Source organism: Ambystoma mexicanum, chromosome 1q, assembly GCF_040938575.1.
Source record: "Ambystoma mexicanum isolate Mex_15411 chromosome 1q, UKY_AmexF1_1, whole genome shotgun sequence".
NCBI classification, from domain to species: domain Eukaryota; kingdom Metazoa; phylum Chordata; class Amphibia; order Caudata; family Ambystomatidae; genus Ambystoma; species Ambystoma mexicanum.
Window position 1 is genome coordinate 437,813,954 of NC_090922.1, and position 27,064 is coordinate 437,841,017.

Consider the following 27,064-nt stretch of genomic DNA (forward strand, 5'->3'; position numbering starts at 1 on the left):
GTACCTTGATGTATTTGATAAAGGGAAAGCTGAGTCGCTACCCCCCCACCGAATATACGACTGCCCTATTGATCTCATCCCTGGGGCTAAAATTCCATCTGGTCGTGTTTATTCTTCAACTTTGAAGGAAGACCAAGTATTAAAGGATTATCTGGATAAGTCCCTTGCTATGGGGTTCATCCGCCCCTCCAAATCACCTGTTGCCTCTCCATTATTCTTTGTGCCCAAAAAAGAGGGCGATCTACGTCTTTGCATCGATTATCGAGCCCTGAACAAAGTGACCGTCAAGAACCAGTACCCGCTACCCCTGATTTCAGTCTTGGTTGACCAGTTGGGTACTTCCAAAATCTTCTCTACGCTTGACTTGCGTGGTGCATACAATCTTGTTCGTATTCGAAGCGGCGATGAATGGAAAACGGCATTCAAGACACGTTTTGGTCTCTAGAATATCTGGTCATGCCGTTCGGCCTCTGCAACACCCATGCCACCTTTCAGGCGTTCATGAACAACGTTTTTCATGACATCCAAGAACAATACGTCGTAATTTATCTTGACGATATCCTCATCTATTCAAAGTCCTTGTAGGAACATGTACAACACGTGTCTAATGTTCTGCAAAGGTCGAAAGACAAGCATCTGTATGTAAAGGCCGAAAAATGTGTTTTTCATGCCACAGAAGTGGAATTCCTGGGCTCTGACATCACTAATCAGGGAATTCGGATGAGCTCCTCCAAGGTGAAGGCAGTGTTAGAATGGCCCATTCCTAAGACGGTGAAAGCGTTACAATCCTTCCTAGGGTTCGCTAATTTTTATCGCCGTTTTATCCAATCCTTTTCGTCCATATCAGCACCACTCACTGCACTTACCAGTTCTAAAGCTGCATTCTTGTGGACTCCTGCAGCTCAAACAGCTTCTGATCAGTTAAAAGAGGCTTTTACTACGGCTCCGGTTTTGCAGCATCCCAATCCTGATCTGCCCTTCTTATTGGAAGCTGATGCCTCGGGTTACGCTATAGGAGCAGTACTGTCCCAGTCTTGTCCACAATCAGGGGAGACTCACCCGGTTGCTTTCTACTCTCGCAAACTATCCAATTATGAGAGAAACTATTCCATCACGGAACGGGAACTTTTGGCCATTAAGGACGCCTTCATGGAATGGAGACACCATCTTCTAGGGGCCAGACATGTAGTCACCGTCTATTCTGATCACAGAAGTCTCCTCGCTTTCAAATCCATAAAGTGTCTTACTGCTCGCCAAGCCCGTTGGCATTTGTACTTTTCACAGTTTCAATTCATTATCACGTACCGACCGGCACGTTTGCATGTCCCTGCAGATGCATTGTCAAGGCAGACCGAAATGGTCCAATCCCAAGTAAAGAATCCTGTTGCTCTTCTACCTGAAAACTTCATTTGTGGCTGTTCTGTGCAACCTTCATTGCGTTCCATTATTGAGGACTGGGTATTATCAAGTCCAGCAGAACTGGATTCTTTTAACCTCATCATCCAAGATGGTTTACCCTTTATTCAAGGTCGTGTCTTTGTACCGCCAGGCACGCTTGCACGCCTTACAATGGGCACACGACTCTTGTCGCGGCACATCCCGGTCATCAGAAGACATTAGAGTCACTCTGGCGTTGGTCTTGGTGGCCTTCGATGCACCCGAGACGTTATGGACTACCCGTCAACCTGTGCTGTATGTGCCAAATGCAAACCATCTCGATCGAAGCGTATGGGTCTTCTGCAACCCCTTCCTGTTCCGTATAAGCCATGGCAGATGTTGTCTATGGATTTTGTGGTGGAGCTTCCTTCTGTTGACAGATTCAACACCATACTGGTTGTCATCGATTACTTTACCAAGTATGCCATTTTTGTTCCATGTTCTGGACTTGCATCAGCTCCTGATTTGGCCACACTCTTTTCCGCTCATGTATTTAGACGTTTTGGTCTCCGTTCTATTGTTGTAACTGACAGAGGTTTGCAGTTTACTTCAAAGTTTTGGAAGGCCCTTACCTCGTCTCTTAATATCGAGGATCGGTTTTCTTTCGCCTTCCGTCCACAGATGGATGGTCAGATGGAACATCTGAATTCAACCATGGAGCGGTACTTACGGTGCCTATGTCTGCAGTTTCAGTGCACGTGGCTATCCACCTTACCTCAAGCAGAATTTGCTTATAACAACTCCCTGCACTCAGCTGCGGGTTCTTCTCCATTTTTTGCTTTACATGGGTTTCATCCCCGCTCTTTGCCACTCGAACCTTCCGGCAATCCAGCTGCTTTTGCCTGCATCCGGGATATTGATCAGGTGCATCGAGATGTTCGTCTGCACCTTCTACGCGCCCAAGCCAGGGCTAAGAAATACGCTGATGCCCGTCGATCTTCGGCCCCTACTTACTTGCCCGGTATGAAGGTTTGGTTATCCACACAGAATTTGAAAATTCCTGGAAAAACTATTAATGCCTAGGTTTGTGGGTCCTTACCTTGTTGCTTCTGTGATCAACCCGGTGGCGGTCCGCCTAACTTTGCCCCCCTCTTGGCGGATACACCCGGTCTTTCATGTTTCACTGTGGAAGCCTTGCCATGCTGGTACCCGGCTGTTGCATAGACCGGACCCTATCTTGGTCGGTGGATTGGAAGGGTTATGGGCCTGAGGACCGGACCTGGGACCCTTTGGATCATATTCATTCGCCAGATTTACTGCAATCCTTTCATGTTGCCAGGGGGTTGCCCTGGCCTTTGGGGGCGGATGCTTTAACATTTCGGGCCCTGCGCTGTAGGTGCACGGCTCGTTTAAATACATTCAGACGGGTTACGTCTCCATTCCTCCAACGTTGAAGGTTGCTGTGGAGACGCGGGGCTCGCCTTTCTCACTTCGGCTCTGAGTCACGTGGAAGTCAGCTGATGGCGACACAACGAGGCCGCGCCCCCCCAGCAAGGCATTCATAAACACCAACCGTGCATCAGAACGCTGCTTCTAATTAGCGTTCCTCATTTTTTCTAAATACAAAACTATTCCTGTTACCAGACTTCGGACCTCGACCCGACCTTGCTGCTTGTCTACTCCCTTGGATTTGTCGAAATGGTTCCCGTTTCCGTACCGGTCTTTTAGAGGTAATTCCTTCTTAAAGTCTTCCCTGCCTACTGCAGCGTCCTGGACTTTCCTTTTTTGCTTGCTGCCTCTTCCACAGTTAATATTCCATTCGGAGCTTCATTCATTCTCTCCTCCAGCCGCAACAGGCAACCTAACATCACCTCCAATACTTCTCTCCTGGAATTCTTGACACAACCCTGTCAGCCTTAAGGTGAGATCCCAATCCTGTTTTTTGTCAACACTGTATTACCCCTGCAATACATTCATACTACCGCTTAGCTAACCCAAGGGTGGGTTGCCCTCATTTCTTGACACTCTTCTGGAGATCAACCCGCCTGCTTCCAAGTGGACCTTTTTGATCTCATCGCCTAGTAGTGACTCTTTCTGTGTGGAACTGTACGCCTTGGAACTTTTGTGCACTGTGGACGCTATCCTGTTGTTAGTGCACCATCCCGGCTCTAGTTTGCGTTCCGCTTGTCGTCCGGGGTACTTCCCGCTACTAACCTTCCTATTTGTTATTTTCTCCTGTCGTTGTTTCGCAACCTCTTGGCCCTTCCTGCCTCACCAAGGGTAAGAACTTAATAGGGTACTCATATAGGCATTATCCTATCACCTAAGGGGTTAACTGGTTCCTTCTTGTTTTATCTCCTTTTTGTTCCAGTTGTTGGCTATTTGGTAGAGATTCATTCCTATTGAATCCCAAGATCTGTCTAGGGGAATACAAGTAGATTAACTTACTACCCCCATTTGTTCTGAAGGTAGATCCTTTTCATCTGACTAACCTGTTGTTGTTTTTTCCTTACAGTCTTGGTGTAGCGGTGTAGGTATCTCCGCTCTTTTGAGTAAACCACCATTCTGTCTGTCATCCTACACATCAGAAGGGTATATTGCTAAAAAGAGTTCCTTAAGTTGAGGTGGCCTGGTTCTGGGTGTATGCCCTTTTGGGAAAAACACCACAGCTTGGGCTGAACTATTATCCGGAGCAGCTCCCTCTCATCTGTGCATTGAGGTTGAGCAACGCCCCAGCCTGTTCAGCTATCGGTGAATTACACCATAGGACTACAAGTTAGATTTTGAAGGCCCAAAGGAGCTCCTTGTTAATTGAACAGAGAGTACGAGGTGGAGTTTATCAATGAATTTTACGTTCCAAATAAATGGGCACCGAACCATTCAAACATTTAAAAACAAGGCAGAAAACCTTAGAAGGAATTCTGCAATAAATGGGTAACCAATGAAGAGATCAATGTGGAGATGTTACATGATCTAAGTGAAAGAGATTAAAAATCAATCTTGCTGCCGCATTTTGAAACTTCTGCAAAGAAAGAAGCTGAAATTCTGGAATTCCAAGACATTCCAATTAAAGCAACCCAACTTGAAATTCGTGAAAGAACCCACCAGGATAGAATAGTGATTCTTGTTCACTAAGAGCAAAATCTTCTTTAACAAATGCAGCTTACAAAAAGCTGACTTCACCGTCTCACTGATCTGGGTGTTAAATACTTAAGTCGCTTGGGCAGAAAAAAACTAGGTTTTTGATTTTAGGTAAAATAATTTGATGTTGGGCCAAACAGAGATGGGACGGGGTAGTTAGTCATAGCCAGAATGATTTTATTTTTTGGTCCCAGGAGGATAACCGCAGTTTTACTGGGGCTTCACTGCAGACTGTTATCCAGCATGGAATATTCCTCATTATGTGGGCACCTTGACTGACTAGAATAATTGTAGTTGGGACAGTCAACAGCAAGGTACAATTGAGTCTTATTCGCTTAAGACACGGCAAAACTCAGAAACAATGTATAAATAGCTGATGTAGATATTTAAAAGGAATGGAGAAGGTGGCGGTGAGCCCTGTGGAACACAGCAACTGACTGCAAGAAAAGGGCCCAACTTTACAAGCTGAAACCTCGATGTTAAGAAAGAGCAGAACCATTTGTTTGCCTTTTTTCGACACACCTGTTAGATGATTAAGACTGGACAAAGGTATGTCGAAATCGACTGTGTCGATGCTGCGGATTAGCACAACATGACCAACAGGGTTGGGTGACCTTCATCAGCGGCAGCAAGTATGTCATCCCATACCAGGAGGAGAGCGGTGTCTGTATCAAGATTGGGGCGAAATTCTGATTGATATTCATGGAGCATAACCGTATTCTCCACAAACTGTTGCAATTGACTGGTGAATACGTATTCCGTGATTTTAGACAGCCACCGAATACCAGAGGCGGGGTGATAATTACAGAGCAGGGAAGAGTCAGGAATGCCTTCTTTAGTAATGGAGGAATGCACATAATCATGGAATCTCTACCATTTCTTCAGAAGATTAATAATAATAATAATAATAATAATAATTTTGCATTTATATAGCACTACAACCCCTCAGGTATCTGAGCACTGCTTATTATTACCCACGGTGTGTGGTGCTCATGTATCTACCTCGGAAGGATGAAATGCTGAGTTTGGCCTTGCCGGGATTCGAACCTGCATTAGCAAACTCTGCCCGATGTCAAAGCGAGCGCTCTACTCGCTGTGCACTTGATCGGCTAATAGAGATTTATTGACAAAAAACATAATATGGTTATAATAGGAGAAAAATTGGAGGCTTGAAAAGTTGGCAGTGCAATCTCAGAACAAACAGCAGGCTAAAGTTTCTTTAGAAGTGATAAAAGAATGGACACAAACTGAAGAAAAATCAAAATGAGTAGAGACAAGAAGACATTGGGTTTGCCAGTGGGCATGGTGAAAGTTCTTTTGGGTATATGGTTAACTTCTTAGCTGTAATGTTTAACTTGGACATTTTGCGTAGAAAGAAGCTATTTAATACCTCAGTGCTTCAGAGAATTACCATTGGGAGAAGACCGAGAAGATGGTTTGAAAAAGTAGTTAATCTGAGAAATAATTTTCTAGGCATGTTACAAGCCTCTATAATTTCATTGTGAAGATAAAGATTTTTGCCCCAACAAATATCCTCAACGAGAAGCACCAGTCCCAATACCATAGAATCTGATAGACTACACACTGGAGTTAACTTATCTGCCCACAGGTAATTTACTCACTTGTTTCCCAAAAGCCTGCTCATTCTGAAACATTTTATCAGATTGCACAGAACGGCTATGTAGAAAGGATTTACATTTTATGGTACACTCGAATTTGCATGGGGGATTCAATGCTTCCATGGATGATCACATTTTAAAGTTGGAGACACAGGTGTACAAATTCTGCATTGTGTGCACTTTTGCATCGGGAAACAATGTTAAAAGGTATTTGTATCACGCACCGTCACCACAGTAGTGGTCCCCAGGCGCTCTGGCGGATCTGAAAATGAGGGTGTGGAAAAAAAAAAGAAGGGTTGGGGGGGTTAGTAGGGTGCAGTAGGAATAGGAAAGTATGAGTTATGATGTCCTGTTGGCAGCTTCAGTTCCGTTTGCACCGTTCGCCGAGCTCCGGTGCGGTTTTCAGGTCTGTGCGAATTCCCATGTGCTGTTGTGCTGGGTTATGTGTTAGTCTGTTGTTGTGGTGTGAAGTGTGTGGTGAAGTACGTGCGGGTTGCTGTGCAGAGAAGTGGTTGTGTGAGTTTCTGTATGAGGAGTTTATGCAGAAAGTTGAGGGTTTAAAGTTGGGTTAGCAGGTATTCCTTACCTCTTTGTCTCTGCATTTCTGCGCTGAACATCTGTGATTATCCTGTGCTATTGGTATTGTTGATTGGCCGCCTAGTTGGTAGGGATGTTGAGGAGTGGCAGTTGTCATCTGTATTACTCTAGTGATATGTGTACTTGGTTGATTTAAGTGCGTTTCCCCTGCCCTGTGTTGGCGAACTATAGGTTAGAGGTTTCTGTCCCTTCCTGCCCATCCTGTGTGGGAACCTTACCTACCTAGCTAAATTTCCTCTGAGGGCTAGTGGTATGTGGGCACCCTCTGGTTAGGAAAATTGAGTTGTGGTTATGGTACTCAAGTAAAATTCTATAAATATTACTTATACAATTCGATAAATATTTACTTTGTATGTTTCATGTCGGTTTTGTAAGTCTTGGCTAAAAGCAAATAAGAGGGGAGGTGGATCAAACACTAGATATCTCTGGTATGGTATATGGAAGAATTAAAGATCAAAGCATCAGGATGTAGTCTTTTGATGGAAAAGAAAAGACTACTATATAACAGTGTAAGTGATGAATATATTATAAACAAATCAGTGCAGGACCAGTATGGCTTAAAATCGACATCAATTAAATTAAGTGTGTCACTTATTCTTCCGATCACTTGCCCTGGTTAGTGACAGCTAAAGAATTCAGAATACGCACATAAGAGCACACTCGTCGGTCTCCAGTGTATACTCAAAAGAGGCACACGAATGTCAAATATGTCACACATTCTGCAGTAACTATCTTTCAAAGAGGGTGGTGGTCTGCATAGTTGTGGAGGGGGTGGCTGCATCTTTTGGCTCAGATGGAAATGGAGGCTTTGTGCACTTGAGCGTATGGAACATCAGCACGTTTGAACATTTAGAAATTGTAAATTAGCAAACTTTAAAGTAGTCTGCCTTGTTAAATCCCTCTGAATGGCAGATTGCAATAACAACAGCATCAGAGCCCTACAGTGTCCCTTAACATAATGTACATTAGCCACATTTTGAAAACAAAATCATGCAATGTAAATGTAAAATATGCAATCACTTAAACTATGGAAATAATTCAAAATAATGCAGAATCTTATCAATTAAGATTTGTGTTTGATTGAAAGTGTGCCAAACATAACCAGATCATTCAATACAGGCGTTTACAGAGCCATTTCAATACAGGCCACCACAAGGAAAGACTTGATTGAAAGGTAGCGACACATGAAACATATAGGAGATTGTTAGGAACATAATGCACAATTCAGAAATCTGTATATTGCATAATGAAATGCATACACTATATGCTGACATGTATAAGAATAAATGCATTATGTTCAGATCCACACATTATATATTCAACTGACAAATTCAGGGCTTGTGTTTAATAGTTGCTTTCTTCTCAACACTATTGTATAAATCTATGTTCTTTGGTTAACTTTGTACGCAATTCCTTTTTGTGCCTATATTTCTAATGAATATGGCAAACTTTTTGTAGTATGCATGCTAATCATATTTGGCTTAACATTTTTGCGGTAAGCAGCTCTGTCAGCTCCCAAACTAAATAAATATGTTTGGAATAAAAAAGGATATGTTTGCCATGACCTAAACCTGCAACTAAATTGTCAGTGTTATGGATTAAAGGGTTTCTAGCCCTAAACAACTTCAAACCAATTGGAAAAATGTTGACCTTGCATCCAAAAACGCCTAGTCATAACTTGACTGTTGTGTAAGAGCCATTCTCTCCTGATTAACAGTCAATATACATGTGCCACTCAGTATACTGTATACACATCTCAGTTTACAGTATTTATAGATTTCAGAGTAGAAATATAAAGTAACAATATACATCATATACAGCATATACATCTCATCATACAATAGGTCTAAAGTGTACAGTTTATGTGCTTAAATATTTTGCTGTGTGTTGTATACATCTCAATATCCTGAACATGCATCTCTTTATAATATGTACACATCTCAGTGTATATGTTTTAATAGATAATCTCAATACATTGTGCAAGCATCTCAGTATAAAATGTCCATCTCAGTGTGTTGCATACATATTTCAGGATAAAATATATACTTAAAAGGGGGCCTCTGTCTCAATCGGGACAAAACTGAAATCTTACTAGTTGGCCCTAAGGAAACCTTAAAAAAACTAGACACCTAATACTGTAACTTCGAAATTGAAACTGCTATAATCCCTGCTTCAACCGCGGTAAAAACTCTAGGCGTCTTCCTGGACTCCACCCTCTCCATGGACAGACAAGTTAGCTATATCGCGTCCTCAGCAGCATTCACAACTAAAATCATCAATGCCATCAAACCTCACCTCTCATCCAAAAACCGCCTCAATACTGCAAGAGCTACCATAGGGGCAACATTGGACTACTGCAATGTCCTCCTCCTAAGTACTTCCTCCAAAAAGATGAATAAACTACAAATATCCCAAAACAATGCCCTCAGAGCCGCGCTCAGTATCCCTAAGAGAGAGCATATCTCTGAGGCTAGACAAGTCGCCCACTGGCTCCCTATCAAAGAGCGCATTCTTTTCAAGGCTCTCACAATCATCCACAAATGCCTATCACAAGCTGCACCCCCTTATCTAACCAAACGAATACACCAAGCACCTTCCACCAAACCCAAATGGGACCTATACTCACACCAACTCATAATCCCCGCCTTTAACAGAGCCAAAGCAGGAGGATCTAGTTTTGAAGTGCTCACACCTAAATCATGGAATGCACTCCCGCTTAGACTTAGGAAAGAATCTTCTCTCATGCCCTTCAGAAAGGCCTTGAAGACCATTCTTTTTAAGTAGACCATAATTTCTCAGCTGCTATGCCTTATAACCTTACCTTACTGTTTATCTACTTACCTTACTATGTACCGTATAACTACCGCCTTACTGTATAACATGTATGCCAACCAACAATGTACCCAACACGTAACTGCATGTATGTAACAACTACACTGTAACTTAACACCAAGACTTTCCCCTATGTAACCAGCACCTAAGCAAATATTCTTGTAACAGCGCCACGTTGCCTGAGGGCCGTTGTGCGCTTCATAAATGGAAATAAATAAAATAAATAAATACACACATTTAACTATGCAGTAAATAGATTTAGGAATCTTAAATAATGCCTCTAATAGCTCACCTCCATAGAAACGAAAAGGTAGAGTTATTATGGAAACATTATAATATGGATTGTGTGAAGCCCAGATCTGTATGAGTAAACCGGAGTCTTAGCCATATTTTTGCTGGCCACTGCTTACAATGTAACTTTTACATGTGTTATTTATTGGGTGACTGTTTAGTAGTATTGGTCTGGGACTCAAAGTGTTGGGTCCATATTGTTTCATAAGATCTTCCTCAAAAAACACAAGTGTATGCAGCAAGAACTCCAAATAAGCAGTGTGCTTCCCGACTGTATGCTTAAGAATCAAGCCAATTCTCGCAACAAAGACAATCCTATAGAACTGTAACAGAAACATGTGTGCGTGACCCTTTAAGTGACATGTACTGCTCAGGAGATGTGTTCAGACAAGAGGAATGGGGCAGCACCTTCAACAAAAAGGGCCTATAGTTCTGCCCGATGTAAAGACTATATAATAAAAATGCTTATTTTCATGCACAGAAATTTCTAGCTACTATGCCCAGATTACAAGAAAATGCAAATAATTTTTCATTAAAATCCATTTGTAATGGACTAAAAATAAACTATTCACAAGTAAAAAGGAATAGTTACTTGTAAATCCATTGTGTTAACCTGGATATCTTAACAGTGGAGACAAAAATGTAAAAGAATAAATAACCAGAACCGTTATAATAATTATTAAATGCCTCTCTGACATCAAAACTAATGTTTCTGACAATTGTTACTGCATAACATAGTATTGTTAATGATGCATTTCTATCAACCTCACTATAAAGAAAGGAAAGAAAAGTGGTGACAGATAGGCAGTGCTAAACATGTAAACAAAAGTACTAACCCTTTAAGGGAACAGAGTGCAGTGGCTCAAATGATGCACTGCACTGGGAGCTAACGTTCATTCATTGCTGACGAGTATTTCTTTATGTCACTAACCCATCAACAATTTCCTGTTTGATGAGGAGAGCAGGAAGGTTGATTATGAAATCAATGAAGTGTGATGAACCAGGAATGAGATGCAGATACAGAGGAGTCACGTTGGTTGCTATAGAGTTTAATTCAAATAATGAGGGGATTGGAAAATGCCTCGCTGTCCCTGCTCTAGGACGTACCCTCCCCTCATGTGATGCTCCCTCGCATAGCCACCCCCAAGGTCAGGATCAGGCAGCGGTTGCCATTTCCTGGGCACATGAGCAGAGGCTACTTCCGTGAAAGGCGTGTTGACCTCCTCAGATTCATCACAGAAGATTCTCAGGATTAAGAACTGGATTTCTAAGTAATTATTCCGTCTTCATCTTGGGATCTATCTATACTGCAAGAAAAGGGACTGGGCACAACCCATAGTATGTGTAAAAACCCAAAGCATGGGATAAGGAAGCCTTGTCAAACAGGTTCCATAGGGAGGCTTGCCCCCACTTGGGTGGGAGGCTGCTCTTGCACTGTAGTTTAGGCAATAATGACTGGAAAAAGTATGGCCAGAATTCCAAGTGGCTGTCTTGCAGATCTCTGAAAGAAATATAAACCTCAGTGATGCAGCTATTAGCGTACAATTGTGGGTTGCTTGCGTTCTGATAGCAATGCTGAAAACAGGACTTTAACACAAATGCCTCTCTGTGTAAGTCCCACTGCAAAATCCATAATCACAGGGATCTTAAAATCATTCCTGAGAGGGCTTTTTCCTGTAGGCTACAATGAGAGAGAAATGTAATTTTATAGCAGGGAAAATGAAGGCCTAATTTTGCCAAATAAAAAAGGTAAGGTAGCACCATTTCTTCTAGATAGGCTGTCAATTCCACCACTATAACAGAAGAAAACACTCTTATTTAAAGGGGTTGGATAACTTTGTGACAGGCTGACTGGCTTATTTTAGCATCCACATGCAGCCCCCACTTCCCCCTGGCCATTTTCCATATTGCAGGATCTCTACAGCCACGTGGTCAGGTTCAATGACTGCAGGGTATGGTGGTACACAGTGTGATCCAACCAGGATAGGGGATCCGGTCTATACATAGGGCCTCATCACAAGTTGGGGGCTAACCCCGGTGGTATTACCGCCAGGGCTATTAGCCCTACCGCCAAACACGGCACTATTAGCTCCGGATCACGAGTTTGACGGAACAGTAAGTCCCCATTCCCCATTTAGCCCATTCCGGAATTTCCCATTCCCCATTGGGCCCAATGGAGAATGTTCAGCGCTATTACCGCCTGTGTTAATAGCACTGAAAATTGGCAGAATTGCAACGGATTTGCCCCCAGCTCAGAGCTGGGGGCAAATCCGCCAAGGCTGTGATTTGGCAGACCCTTAAATGCGGTGGTAATAGCGTTACCGCCGCATTTAAGGGTTACCGCCAAACACGTGCTGAGGCCCAACTGTGAAGTTGTGGACAGGTGGACGAGGTCCAAGCACCACCACTGATGTGGAAAAGCAGAGGCTATGAGGATCATTTTAATCTTGGATTGTTTCAGTTTAATGATCACTTTGAGCAACATGATTAGAGGAAACAAAGAAGAAAAACACCTGATAATAAAGATCTCCCCTCTGGATTCCATCTCCAGGAACCTGAAGGCGAAGTTTAGGTATTGTGCATTTTCCATTTTTGTAACAAAGCCAAGTTGTGGAAAGCCACTTCTTTCAAAGGTCGATTGCACATCATCATCATTTAGAACACTCATGGTCTTTTTATAAGGCCCTGCGTAGGGTGGCTACCTAAACATTCAGCATTCCATGGATATTAAAGGCCATAATTGAGAGGGTACTTGCCAAGAGCCAGTGCTAGATGTTCTGCGTGTCTCTGGAGAGAACAATGAACCTATGCCTCCATATATTTGAGTTATTACATAGCTGTGCTGTTGTCTATCTGGATCAAGATGTAAGACACCTTTATGTTGGGTAGGAATGCCTTTAGAGCAAGATGGACAGCTCCCTCGGTCCTATCACGTGTAGGAGATGTTTTAATTTTTTAGACAATGTTCAATGAGTGATAAGGTTGTCCATGTTTTCTCCCCAAACCTATATTGCGGCATCGGTCCCAAGAGTTTGAGGTTTTTGAAAAGGAACTCTTTATAGTTAATTATCCACCTTGCATCACACCACTGAAAATAATCCTTTGTGGTCCTCACACTTTCTTTGAACACTGATTCTTCTGCAGGGGTCTTCTATGCAGGTGAAAAAGGGGAGGAATGGAAATGTCCGATACCATTGATCTCAGCAGGGATGAGTTCTTCCTGACTTTAATAGGAGTCACTCTAGACATCATTTGAGGTTTAAATTTGATTGAGTACAGTCTCACCTTTGAAGGTAACACTTTTGATACCACTGTGTCTTGGGTTGACCGTGAAAAGTGAATCCTCTGGACTGCTTTCATTGTCAACATCTGACCCTTCATCTATAGGCTCAGATCACAGAGGCGAGCGCCACAGTCTTGTGATTCTCAGACGCTTTTTGCACTGAATTCGTGTTTGTGAGACACTGGTTTACCTTCCTCAGATGCTTAGCAACTATATCCACACACACAGGGAAGTGGGGCAGACTTCAGTCAGAAGGGAAGGCCCTTGTACTGTCAATGGGAGTTCTTCACCATGAACCTCTCAAGCATCCAGTGTTTTGTGGTGATGGGAAACACGGAGGTTGTTGTCTCAAAGATCTATGGTACACACCCAGTCTGCCATTGTCAGATGAAGAAAAATATAGGTAAATTCCAGCATTTTACAAATTATTTTTCTAATCTGAGGCCAGAACAGGTATCATCCGGTACAAACCCTTTTCTGTACGAGAAAATATTGAGAGTACATTCGTCTCCCTCTCTCTCTAAGGGAGCATTTTCTGTTGCCCCTTTCTGCAACAAAACATCTGTCTCCTACTTCAGCCGAAGCCTGTGCGGTGGACTTTCCCTCATGGGGGTTGGGCATTATGGAAAAGATTAAAAGATTTTAAACAATAATGAGTTCCTACTTGCCTTTTGTTATATTTTTACTAAGATGGCTCTGAATTATGCCTCTAACCTGAATGCTTAATATGTAACGTCGGGGACGGTCACCGTTTATCAGTACATGCGCTTTCCTGCTGCTGTTGGTGATTGCGGTATTACACCCACCCTTTGACGGATACTTCTGTTTTTAATGATGTCTTTGCTGCCAAGACTATTCTGGCTGATGAGGTTGCTCAAAATAGGAACATACTCTTTTGCTGGTAGTACATTTTGTTTTGAACAGGACACTTCAGTGCAGGAAACTGATATAAACCAAGTGGCTGAACTGCCACTTGGTTAAGGCATTGTATTGCAATAGTAGTGAATTTGCAGCGGCAGTTAAGCCATTAACGCTTAGCAGACTACTTAGAAATAAACACTGGCAGGCCAAAGGTTGGTGTAATGTTACTGCTTGATAGAACTAGCTCAAGGAGGTCCCTAGAGGATGTTTTGAGGGTAGGGAGGTGAATGGGTAGTGGGTGGGAATGGCCATAATCAATGGGTGGGTAAATAACCAAACACACACATGATGTATGCCCCTCTTAGCTGCACTCCAATGCTATAGTGTTGGCTTATAGGAGGCACTTAAGTGTCACCAAATAGCAAATACTAATGAGGTGTCAGATTCTGGTGCTCAGTATTTCTTATCCGATACATTTTCTGTCACTTTTCATTGTGAATGTTGAAAAGTTGGATTTCAAAAACTTCAAAGTTAAAGATATCAAAGTTGTAGAACCACCAAACCTGCTTGATGCTGTCAAATACCTTGAGGTGAGTCATTGTTTGGTGGCAAGCAAGCCACTCCCAAAGCTTCCAATGTGGAGACCGTTGAGGATGAGCAGTGGCTGAAGTTATTGCTGACAACGCTGTGGTGAGAGGCCTCAGGACTGTCAGAATGGATATACAAGAGACAACTTGCTTGATAACCATCCTTTCTAGGCTTAGAGAATTTAGACAAAGGCTTTGTTTCTAAAGGGAATCTTGTCTCTTCCTGGGGGGAGGCCATCCTCATCCCAAGTCTGGTCCCTTCCTTGTCCTCAATCTCCTGTGAGACATTTTTCAGAAGAAAAATCCTTCTTTCACTTTGTTTCTGAGCATCAAAATGTGCTCCCTTCACTCTCGTTCCCATCACTTGGGGGCTTGCTTTGGGGTCTGTCCAATACTGGACGTTCCTTCTGAACCATTTGACATACTACCGTGGTGATTTGGGAGCTCTAAAAACACATTTTCTTTTTGACATACCATTCAGATCTATTTTGTGTTTTTGGCAGCCAGTATGTTTTTTTCCCTAGAGTTTACACTTCCCGACAATGCTTTTTCCACTACTTAATCGCCATCCTTGCAGGACAAGGTTGAGCGGGGGATAAGGAACCCCTGCAGCTGGGAGGTTCTATCATTGATCACACCTAAAACATGTGATCATTAATCAAGTCAAAAATGTAAACATCTCCCTTCATTTCAGTCTAGCGCTGCTCACTGTTCCTTATTTGTGGCCAATCCGTTGAGCCTTGTTCTTTATTTCTATTTCTTAGCTCCTTGATCCTCTGTTCTCTATCCCCAAATTTCAAGTTTGCTTGCTTATTTGTATTTTCTGCTTCCTGGATTCCCTTTCTAATTTTCTCCTATTTTTGAGTGCACTATACATTGCTTTCATGTTGTGAATATCATGGTTTGTCCTTGTTCTTTGGATCTTTGCCTTTGCAGTGTTCTGCATTGTAAACTTGATCCCGGAGACATCCCTCTTTGAGGAAATTCCTATTCTTGTTTCCTTTTCTTCACTGGCTAGGTAGGGAGGTGGTAGAAGGTTTGGGCTTGCAATTGTATTTTCCCTTCATCTGTTCCTTGACACTCCTCTTGGAGTCTGTTCCAGATTTTCAGCTGCAACCCTCCTTTGATTCTCTACTGACTGTTAAATGTGGTGTGCTGTTTTACCTGCTTCTGTGTGAATGTCTATGCTTCTGTGTGAATGACTACGTTTTCTTCTCTACTCTGTAAGCACTATTCCGATTTGTGCCGTGTCAAGTGTATTATGTATTAAGTTACCCTTTCTTTGCAGTTATTGCTTTTCCGGGACACTGCATGATTGGCTGGGTTTGCAAGCATAGTCTTTAGGTTACTTTATATAATAGCATCAAGAGGATCAGCCTACAGACCCAGTCATTGCGTTTCCTATATGTGGGATTAGCGTTGACAGAAGCTATAACAGGAACTGTGGGTGAGGCGATTGTCGACTTTCCTTGTAACCATAAGGAACTTCTAAGTGCTTACCCCACATCCCTGTTCATATCATTTTATTTGCGTTACTTACTATTTGCACACCAGTGTGTTAGTTTGCATGCATCTTTGTTCCAGAGAGCATGTTGTTTGATGCATATTTATCAATGTGTGATTTGGTGCACATTTTGCTTGCCTTGTCGTCTGCCTTTTGTCTCGGAATGACACTCGAGGTGCGGGGGGGGTGGAGTGCAGGGGGGCAGCCAATACTCTAAAACATGGTCTTCCTTTTTGTATGTTTGCCTTCACAGACAGCACAATCGATAAATAGTGATGTAAGGTGAGCTGGGGGCCAGGGTGGGCTTTCGCTGAATGGAATTTAAAAAAGTAATACCTTAAGGAAAAAACTGCATCAGATGATAGCACACAGCAAATGACTTCAAACGTTCGGGGAAAACAGAGACACTAAGAACATGAAGAAGTCTTCAAGGATCCACTCCCACAGATCAGAAAAAGGAAGTTACTTTAACTGCCAATGCATGATGAGAGACAGCACTCTGTGCTCTTAAAGGTGCTGCGATTTTGTTTTATGTCTGGTGAGGCTGCATCTCCGTCACATATTTCCATTTTGTTTCTCTGCAGTAGGATTTTTAGAAATGCAGCTTAAACAAACAGTTTTCCTTTTACGGAGCATAAAATGCCATAAAACTCGTTTCTAAAGGCAGATAGAGATTAAATTATTCTATATTTTAAAGTTATATAATTTTATGATATCTTTTTTTAAAAGCTTTATTTGTTGTGCTTGACATAACAATGGAAGAGTGAGCAGTCAGTAAATATTATTCAACGGTTACAGTAATAGTATATAGAGTTGGCATACAGTATCTGCAATCAAAGCAAGGGGGCACCCGAACAGTGACCGGTCATCCCACATATATGATATAGTATTCAGGGCTGTTAGGGAGAATTCTCTCTTTAGGCTGAATTTCCTAACCTAGTGAGTCCCCCAGCAGCTTTGCTGGATTCCTGGAGTTTGTTTTTTTCTCCTGCCAAGAGTGAGACTCTTTTTCTCCCACTCTTGGACATGATTTATGGTGTTACTTTGACTGTTAATGTGTTTTATGGGCTATGGGGTCCTTTACTCCATAGGGTCTCATGTGTTTTTACTATGTGTGTTACACAGCACCCTCCGTGCAGTAACACCGGGGTGTCATAGTGACACCCCACCATAGACTCCATACCCGGGGACTGACTACTGTCTCCCAGGGCATGTAAAGTCACCATTGGCTTTACTAGTCCCAAATTATTAACAGAAACTAGTACAAACCATCATATTGTGGACATACTGGTCGGGCAATTGGATTGCCCCGGGGTCTGTTAGTCGAGGGGGCACGTCTCCGTTACGCCTGATCGAGTTTTGGCTGGTGGCAGTGGAAACTACTTTTTATATTCAACCGCAAATATTTCCCTATGGGATTTTCCCATTGTTCGAGGCTACCAACCTTAATTATTTAATTCTCATAGCCTCGAACATACCGCCGGTTTATTTAATTAATATTAATTCACCGGTTGGTATTTTTTGCCAGGACTCGATTCTAAAATGGCGTGTGTGTTCTCTTCTGTGACTCCAACCCAAGTCGAGCCCTTTGTTCCACTTTTTGGCGGGCTTCTCCACAGAAGCCTCCAAACGTGGTGCCACTCTGTCTGGGTACCACAGGGGGTATTGGGAGGGGGTTTAGGCACCCTGGACTGAGTTACCTTGGTAACTCAAGTCACACTCTTGTGTGATTGGCCCAAGTGGTGAGCCGGCCGGCTCACCACTTAGCATGTTTGATTGACAGCTAAGCTGAGTGAATGGGGGTATGCTGCATAAAAGCAGGGCTTTGGGGACTGGAACTTCAGAAGTCGCCACAGGACCTGAGAATCCGACGTGGGAGAAGCTGAGCCGACCTACCACGACGACACCACAGGTGGAGCCCTGCGGAACCGACTCACTACTTCCCGACGACAGAGAAGATCTCCCGGCTGGAGAGGCTTCTTCCCCTGACTGGTGGGCACAACCAGTTTTACCTTCTTTCTTCGCACCCCAGACCGGTTTGTGGTCGAACTGCCCATGTCAAGCACCCCGGCGGCTGGATAGCCACTCACCACTGAACCGCGAATCAACGGACCGCTCCTTGTACCTGAGAAACTCCGCGGCTGGTTTCTTCCCTGGCAGTGCAACGGACTCCTGTCTTCCTCCACGACGAGATCCTTGCTTCCCCCGGACGAAGCACCGACTTGCATCCGCTGACAGGAACAACTGCCCCCGCTGGAGTATTCTCACCACTTAAGGTACTGTGTCCGCCAGGCCTCCCTTTCTAAAGATTGCTACAAGGTAATAATAACCCCTTAACCTTCTGGACTGGGCTGGCCGTCTTGACCTTCTAACGGGTCCCTTTCTTTGGTCCAACTCCTTTTTGAACCGTTACAAGACTTTTGTGCACTGCAACCGTGTGACCTTGGACACATTTCGTTTGATCCTCTTAAAGTGGATCCGGCCTATTGAACTCCAACTTCACGGTTTTACTTTGCCTTCCCCTCTTGTTATGTTCTTGTAAAAGTGTTGGGATCTGTTTCAACTTATTCTCTGCTTTTCTCTCCCTTTTAAAAAACAAACTATTAGAGTGCCATCTACGTTAAGCGCTCACCGCTGTCTGAAAATAAGTGGGGCTTTACTTAAGACTTGTCTAATATTCTTTTAAGGGAGTGTATATCTTTTAGTGACCGTGTTTTTGAATTGCTTACTATTAGTGCCTGTGTGTTTTTCTAGATGTGGTTTTAAATAAATAATTATCTCTCTTTTACACCAAGCCCTGGTCAGTGTTTACTTGTTCCACTGTGTTCGCTTGACCTATTGTGAATACTCTGTATACTGCCTAACTCTTCTTGAGGGAAGTCTGACTGCTCAGCCACAGCTACCAAGTGAATCTGTGTGGTACAGACTGCTACCAAGTGGGTTTACTGCCAAACACCTGTAGTCTTAAATCTTTTGCAGTGGTCCCAGAGGGAACTGCACAGGTTTCTGCCTAACAAGGGCCATTGCTTAAGTAGTTATGTTGCTAGGGGAGGGAGGTGCAGATGAACTGTCATCGGTATCAGTGGGGATAGAGGAGATGTAAGAGCGGAACTGGGGCCATATATCCCTAGGTTTGGACGTTGGTGGCTGCTGAGTCGCCCACCCCTCTTCCGTGTCAGAGGCCCAGGTCACGGCGGACAGCCACTGTGCATGTGTGGGTACTCTGGGATGGAGCCAACATAGTAGAATACAACGCACTGCGACTAGAATGCATAGCCCGGCAAGCTTTTGGGAGTCTCGGCGAAGGCCGGGAAAATCACGAAAGAGACATTTCCGTGGGGATGGGGTCATCTCATGGTCTAAGATAGCTGAGAGTGAGGAACAGATCTCGGCCCAGAATTGGGTAAGGCAGGGGCAGGCCCAGATCATATGAATATAGGTTGCATCTTCAGATCTAAACCTGGGGCACCTGGGGGAGTGGTCTGGTAACATCAGATGTAGTCAAATTGGGGTGTAGTGGAATCTGTGTAGGATTTTAAATTGGATGAGTTTAAAACGGGAGTCAAACGACACTTTGTGGGTACAGGCACACATACGTTTCCAGCATTGGTCGGTTACGTCGAGTTACAGGTCCCTAGCCCAAGAGTGTGTCAGCGTAACAAATGTGGAGGAAGTTTTTGACTGTAGCAAGGTGTATAACCTGGAGATTTTCCCTCTAGTGGTTGTAGCGTTCATTATTTCAGCTAAAATAGGATAATCGGGGCAAAATAGGGAAACTCAGATATCTTCCCTTGAGGAATCGGTGGAGGCCTGAGTATTGGAGCCAGATGGGTGATTTTCGTCGTAGGGCTTCTGGCAAGTCCGACCATTTCAGAAAGTTGCCTTGATCAAAGACATCTCGCATGGCCTTGAATCCTGCCTCTGCCCAGTGGCGTACTTCGGTCAGGAGGATGCAGGGGGCATCAGGGAGGAAATGCCAGAGAGGTAGACAGCTATGGAAGGGACGGGAGCCACTGGTCAGCGCCCATATTTTAGCAAGAGCAAAGAACGTGGTGCCTCCCGGGTCAAGAAGGCTACAGCTAAGGGTAGGGGGAGAGAGAGCTAAGGGGCGAATATCGCAATCTCCCACCGTGTAGTGCTCGAGTCTAATATGCGAGGGGGGGGGGGGTTTGAGATGGTAAACCAGTAGGATGCAAAGCCAGTATTTTTCAAAGTTAGGAGCTCCGAAACAACCATTCTCCAAGGGAGTGGCCAATGCGGTATATTTGAGACAAACTGCACCGGAGTGCCACAGGAATGTGTTGAGCGTGCGGTTTACAGATTGGAAAAATTCCCTGCCCGGCCACAGGGGAAGATTGAGAAAGCGATAGAGGAGTTGGGGAAGCACAACCATTTTCAAGATACCAATTTTGCCTGCAAGGGACAATGGGAGTTTGGCCCAGCCCGGGCATTTCTTTGTGAGCATAGTCAGATAATTCCGGTAATTGGTCTCATATATCCTGTCAGGGTAGCGAGCAACTGCCGCCCGAGGTATGTGAATTCCGATTGTGCCCAGGTGAATCCCATGAGATCAGGGGAGGTGGCATCGGTGAGTGGAAAGAGTGTCGATTTTGTACAGTTAACCTTGAGACCGGACAGCAGTCCAAAGTGGGAGAGCGAATGAAGAGTGAGGAATCGTCGGCATATAGGGAGATAATATCAGGTGTGTCCAGCAATCTCATGCCTCGGCGAGAATGTGTCTGTCGTATTCTACCTGCTAAGGGTTCAATAGCTATGGCGGAGATCAGGGGAGAGAAGGGGCAGCCCTGTCTCGTGCTTCTGGCTATACGAAAGGGGGATGAGCATCTGTCCTCCATGCGGACCCTGGCCACCGGGTCTGAGTATAGTAGTTTAACCCACGAGAGAAAGCGGGGCCCAAAGTTGCATTTCTCAAGCACCCGCCAAAGGTAGTTGTATGAAAGGGAAGCGAAAGCCTTCTGCATCTCAAGGGATGCCGCCACTGCATGAGTGCTAGGGTCAATTCGGCTGATGATGTTAAAGAGGCGGCGTAAATTGAGGGAAGTGGCTCTACCAGGATGTATAATGTGGGGCATGCGTAAGGTCAGGATCTTGGCATAAATCTTAATATCACAGTAACTGAGCGAAAGAGGTCTGTATGATCCACACTGAGTGAGAGGCTTACCAGGTTTGAGTAGGACGGTGATAATGGCTTTGCGGAGGGAGGGAGGGAGGGAAGAAGCATAACCACCGCGCAGGATTCTTCCCATAATGTCAAGAGTTGAGGGACCAGCCGGGATGGAAATTGTTAATAAAATTCAATCGGGAAGCAGTCAGAGCCGGGGGTTTTACCTGAGGCGATGGCTTACGATATTTCCTCGGCCGTAATAGGCGTGTCCAGGCTGGAGCTAGTGTTGTTGGAAAGAACATACAGGGGTAAGCTGTCCAAGTATGTATCAACCTCCGACCCAGGGACAGTGTCAATGTTTGTATATAAGGCAGCATAGAACGATTGAAACTACCACACTATGGCTGGGATGGGGGGGGGTTCCCGTTTCCTGACGGAGAAGTTTGGCCAACACTCGACCGGGTCGCTCGCCCTCCCCATATCGCAAGTCCGGGGTTATTAATGAACTTCCTTTCGCTTTCAGCATGGGCATGAAATGTATCTAATTTGGTACCGATGCTGGAGAGAAGAGCTGGAGACTGATGCTGGGCGTATTGGACCTCAAGGGAGGAAAGTGCTGCTTCACTTCACTTTTTTTCGATATGTCCCTACGAATAACCTTAAGGATCCCGGACTCCTTGGAGATAGCTATCCCCCTGATGTAGGCCTTGAATGATTCACACAGGGTAGCCTGTGTGCGGACCGTGTTTAGTGCAAAATACTCATCAATGGCAGACTCTAGATCAGTTCTGAAGTCCACATCCGATAAAGATTATGGCTTCAGCCTCCACGAGTGGGTTGCGTTGTATTCAGTAACCCAGTCGAGAGAGATATAGTCACTGGGGAATGATCTGAGTATGTTCTGGGGAGGATTGACATATGCGTAATGTTCCTGATAAGTATGTCGGATGTGAGCCATCTGTCTATCCTGGAGTGAGAGTCATGCACAGAGGAGTAGAAAGAATACATTTGGTAATCGGGGTGTACCAGTCTCCATGCATCTGAGACTTTCAATTGTGACAGGGACTCCAGGACAACTTTGGCAGCCCTGGATAGTTGGCAGGGCCTGGTACCTGATCTGTCCCAGTCTACATCCAGGATTGTATTAAAATCCCCTTCCCAGAGGATGGGACCAGGTGGAATCCGGCAAGTAGATCAGTGAGGTGAGAATAGAACTCTGGGTCGTCGATGTTGGGCCCGTATACATTAAGAAATATTATTTCTTTGTTATGCAGTCTACCATAAAAAAAAATGTATTGCCCGAGGGGTCTATATGAGAGACAATAAGGTGGAACTTAACACTTTTATGGATTAGAATCACGCCGCCTCTGTTCTGAGTTGAGTAATCAGTGTAGTATCTTTGTGGGTCCCTAATTTTAATTATATTTAATGGAGATTTTTATCACCAATGTTAAAAAGTGGTTCAGGATTCCACACGTGGGCAGACAAATATACAGACTACATTTACCATATATTCTTGACTGCAACCCTCCATGCAGCCTCTGTTGCAACATCTCTACAGCATTTGACCCCCTTTCATGTGCAATTTTCTGGAAGTCCAATATGTTCTGCAACATGTTTTCAAATAGCTATGACATAGCTAGATCTAGGAATACCTCTTGATTACCGTTTGCATTTTTAAATAGCCGAACAACTCAGAATTGAAACTGCTGTTAATTTCCCATCGAATAAGTGATGCAAACCCAGAAACTAACATTGTGCAAGTCTTGAAGACATGTCCTCATGCATTACTACAATAAGTTGCCAAACATTGTTTTCCATGAAACAAGTCAAAAGCTATGATTTTTACTGTAAGCATATTGATGATGGAACCCCATTGTGCACATTCCAAATAAGCAGACGACATGTAGGGTCAAAGATCTACATACAACACTTGCTGAAGGTTGATACCATTCACTCTAGGACACCTTCTCTGGAACCCTACTCAATTATCTCAAACACATATCCCAAACCATGTGGCATCACATATTTAAGATAAAAGAAAATCTTATCCTTTTCAACAATCTAGATAGTAAGTTGCAAGTCTCCCATTACTGACAGACCCAGTCAACTGTGTTCACACTCCATTCTACAATAGACAGGTAGTACCCACAAGATGAAGTAAAAATTACATCAAATTTAGAAAAGCGCCACGCCAAAAACACAATTTAGCAGATGTTTGGGTCAGCATTTTTCATTAAGTGACTATTGACTTTAGTTGGGCGGGGTTGGGGGAGGAGAGTCAGTTACCTTGAGGAATGTGGGTGGGCAAAGCATCCTTGGCTCGCTAGGCAAAAATATTTTTTGCTGTTCACCCTCCCGCCAACAGGAGCAAGCAATGTTTTTTGCCTGTTGGCAATCTCTTGTGTTTGGCATCAGAGGCAAAGGCTTGATTTACTTACTGGCCAAGAAGAAGTTAGGGTCTACAGTACAAAGCTTTGTTTACATGAGGTGGGAAATAAGAGCTGTAAAAAGTAAACATCAAGAGCTGGCAGGCAAACACAGACCGGATTTATATCAACCTGTCATGATAATGGCATGCTAAATAAAGGATTCCTATGTAGATTAAAGTGTTAATTGGAAGCCCCAGTGGTCCTCCATTTTGCATACCATTGGATCAAACTAGAACATGTATCACCAGGGGAAAGAAGCATGAGCAATTTGGAATAATAATACAAATTAACAATTCAATAAGAAAACATTCCACTCAAAGGCTTCACTACACTATTGTGTGAACCACCAAACGGTGAGCCTTCAAGACCTGTCCATGGACTTCGTACCCCAACTAGGCCCGAACAGAGGATCTGAACAGTCTCAGCACTTGAACGATCAACCCACATGACTAATCCAGATTGTCACCCCACCACTTTTGGAAGGGCAAAATGGCACTTTGGGCAGTGCTTCCCATAAAACCGTAGGGCACTGCGCCCTGCATAGGATTTCAAGGCCAACCCTACATGATGTTGCACTGGAGCCATGGGACTGCAGCCTCTGGGCAAGTTGTATTGATGGATTCCCCCCTCACACAATGCCCCCCTTTTGTGTCTTCCGAATCCCTCTGCCTGTAAAACCCCCTCCAACCTTTTTGTTTATCTCCCTGCCGTCTCTCGAAGACAGTGCATGCAGGGTAGCACAGAACACTTGTGTAACTAAATAATTCTTAGAAAGGACTTTCCCAGGTAGTGACATAATCCATTCAGATGATAAAGCATCAACAGTCTGTTATGGATAAGCAAAACGGTTAACATCTGAAAAGATCAATGACACATGTATGAAAAAAGGATTATTGTTTTTTTTATAAAATACTTGATCTAGTGAATCTACTTACATGTTGAAGTTGTAATGGCCAGGATAATTGGTATGCAAGACAAATTTCTTCACCTTATGTGTATTTGCATCAAAAAGAATGTCCTATTCGAGAAAATGATAGAGACTTGAAAAAAAAAGAACAACAGAATACAGTTTTACCCTGTTTATAAAGGCTTTTTTCGTTTCGTACAGCTATTTGTTAGGCATTTTAACATTGTTCCACAGGTAGCCACAAAAACAAAAGTCCAAGTTATCAGTACGATGCACAATAGAGAGATTGTGTTTCCACCATGGCTAACATGAGCCTAGTAATCACAGATTCCAATTTTAAGGGTGTTCACAATCAGTTATAGATTCTAAAAATAACTGGAAATGTCATGACATTAAAATGAACTGAACACTACACACCACAAACTGTCTTGACGTGTTCCCATCTAAATAATAAAACACAATAAATATTGGATTCTAATATTGTCAATCTGCAAATCTGAACATTTGCAGGAGTACTTTGTTCTATAGATGACTACCTGTCAAGGTACTGCACAAATGTTTGATGTTCATATACTGAGTCACATCTGAGCACACTACTGAAATTAAGATTTGTATCAAAATGAAAACTGATCAATTCAAGCCATGCTTTAATTTAAATAGGAACAATTTGAGATCAATTTAGACTATGTGATGGAGGGTTTCATGAACTCAGGAATACAGCACTGTACTATCCCTGCAACGCCTGCAAATGAGACGCACAGCAACATTTACATTTGCAATGATTTCCAATCTTTTCACAAGTACTCTTAAATAATCCAAAATGACTCACCTGCTAGTTTCTACTGAAAATATGTCTACGACGAGCACCTGTATGAAGATAACTGCTAATGATAACCAATACTGTCCTGTTCGAATACTGTAAATGTCACTTATTGTATCAAAAACAGTGGAGTTCAATAAGCACTGCACATGCATACGATAATCAATTCATTCATTTCCAATCAAACTTAATATAATCAGCCATGAACAGGGTGTATGACATATCAGATATTTAACCTTTGCACAAGAAGTGAAATTATAACGGGGGCAGAAACACAGCTCTTGCAGCCTTACACTAATTCATCAACATTCACTGCTGGCATCGAATTTCTTTAGTGGACAGTAAAAAAATAACTTAGATTGAAGGTTAATTGAAATATTTCACAAAACATTCTAAAAATGTAGAATAAAGGAAAAAAAAACGTTCATGCTGATTCTGGTTCTGTTAGTTCCTACTCTCACTCCTTCACAACCTGGTTGGAATATCTCTGCAGGGCCAGGTAAGCCCACAAGCATTTCTAAAACATGTGTTGCCCCTTTAAATATTTAGAATGGGCTCCACATGAGGCCCATCACACGCATGCCCCCATTAACGGAGCGAGCAATCATCATCCTTTGTTCTGAACATTTTTCCCTTTATGTCAAGTAAGGTTGCATCACGGCATACGCCTGTGGGTATAAACAAGTGGATGCTGTGAAAGAGGGAAATCAAGGACAAAGTGAACTGGAATCACCATCAAGGTAAACGTTTTATTTTACGGTTGTCCTGCTCTTGCTCTTTCTCAACCTTGTTGGGAACCAGATTAAATATTCTGTAGCCTGGTTTGAGGACAGCATATGACTGGGTTTATGCGAACGGGTTCCAAAGAACCTCTTGAGAAAACGATGCATCCTGTTAGGTTTTTCAGAACCACTACTGGTGTAGGGTTCTGAGAAGACAACCTTAGTGGAGCTGCAATGGTTTACCACAAAGTCCAACCAAATCTTCAGTTGAACATGGCTGACCAGTAAGGCTTACAATACAGGGATCAGGGGTTTAATAATAAGTACAGTTCACATTGGCAAAGGAATTATCAAGCAATATATTGCCATGCAAGTATACAAATAACATTTATTTGCCAATACAATACTGATCAAGAATACTATAAGCAAGCAAGAACCATAGGACAAAAGTTACATATCCAGTAATAGTCTTTCGTGGGCTTGTATCGCTTTAGCCACATGTTATGCATAGTCGCCATCTAGTTATTGGTTGGGTGTATTAAAAGTTGTTTTCCAAAGTAAATGTAGGCATTGACTTAGATGTTGCCATCACACTCTCCCTACCCTAGTTGTGCAGGGGACTTACAATGCTCTTATGTGCCTATTCCCTCAGGATTGTTTGTTTGTCGACATTGGGCTGTCTTTCTATGGGTACCTCATCGGCCAACTACTATAGGCAGCCTCACTGACTAGGGCACCGCAAGACTCCTCTAGCCTCCAGCAGTTCAGCCCATAGGCACTATGCCGAATGTTAGTGAATGGTGACCAAAGGGACTGCAAAATAGGAATGTGAACCAGCCCCTTGTAGCTGGATCAGAACAGACAAAATCCCTAACTCAGTGAGGGAAGTCGGGACTGCTGCTCCCATCATACATAAGCTGTTGGAGGTCCATGGTTCACAGGGCTCTTCATTTGACAACTTTGACA

General features: G+C 43.4%; 1 protein-coding gene across 14 annotated transcripts in view; it reads right to left on the reverse strand.

Moving 5' to 3' along the window:
* PHAF1 (phagophore assembly factor 1) overlaps window positions 1-27,064 on the reverse strand; it is a 1,056,812-nt gene that overhangs the window by 226,631 nt on the left and 803,117 nt on the right. For 13 of the 14 annotated variants that reach the window (XM_069640131.1, XM_069640088.1, XM_069640122.1 and 10 more), the window contains one exon: window positions 24,585-24,667. In XM_069640131.1, the coding sequence (XP_069496232.1) occupies window positions 24,585-24,667 (83 nt within the window). Of the gene's footprint in view, window positions 1-24,584; window positions 24,690-27,064 lie in introns of all 14 variants that reach the window. The other variant, XR_011284154.1, reaches the window with a different exon arrangement.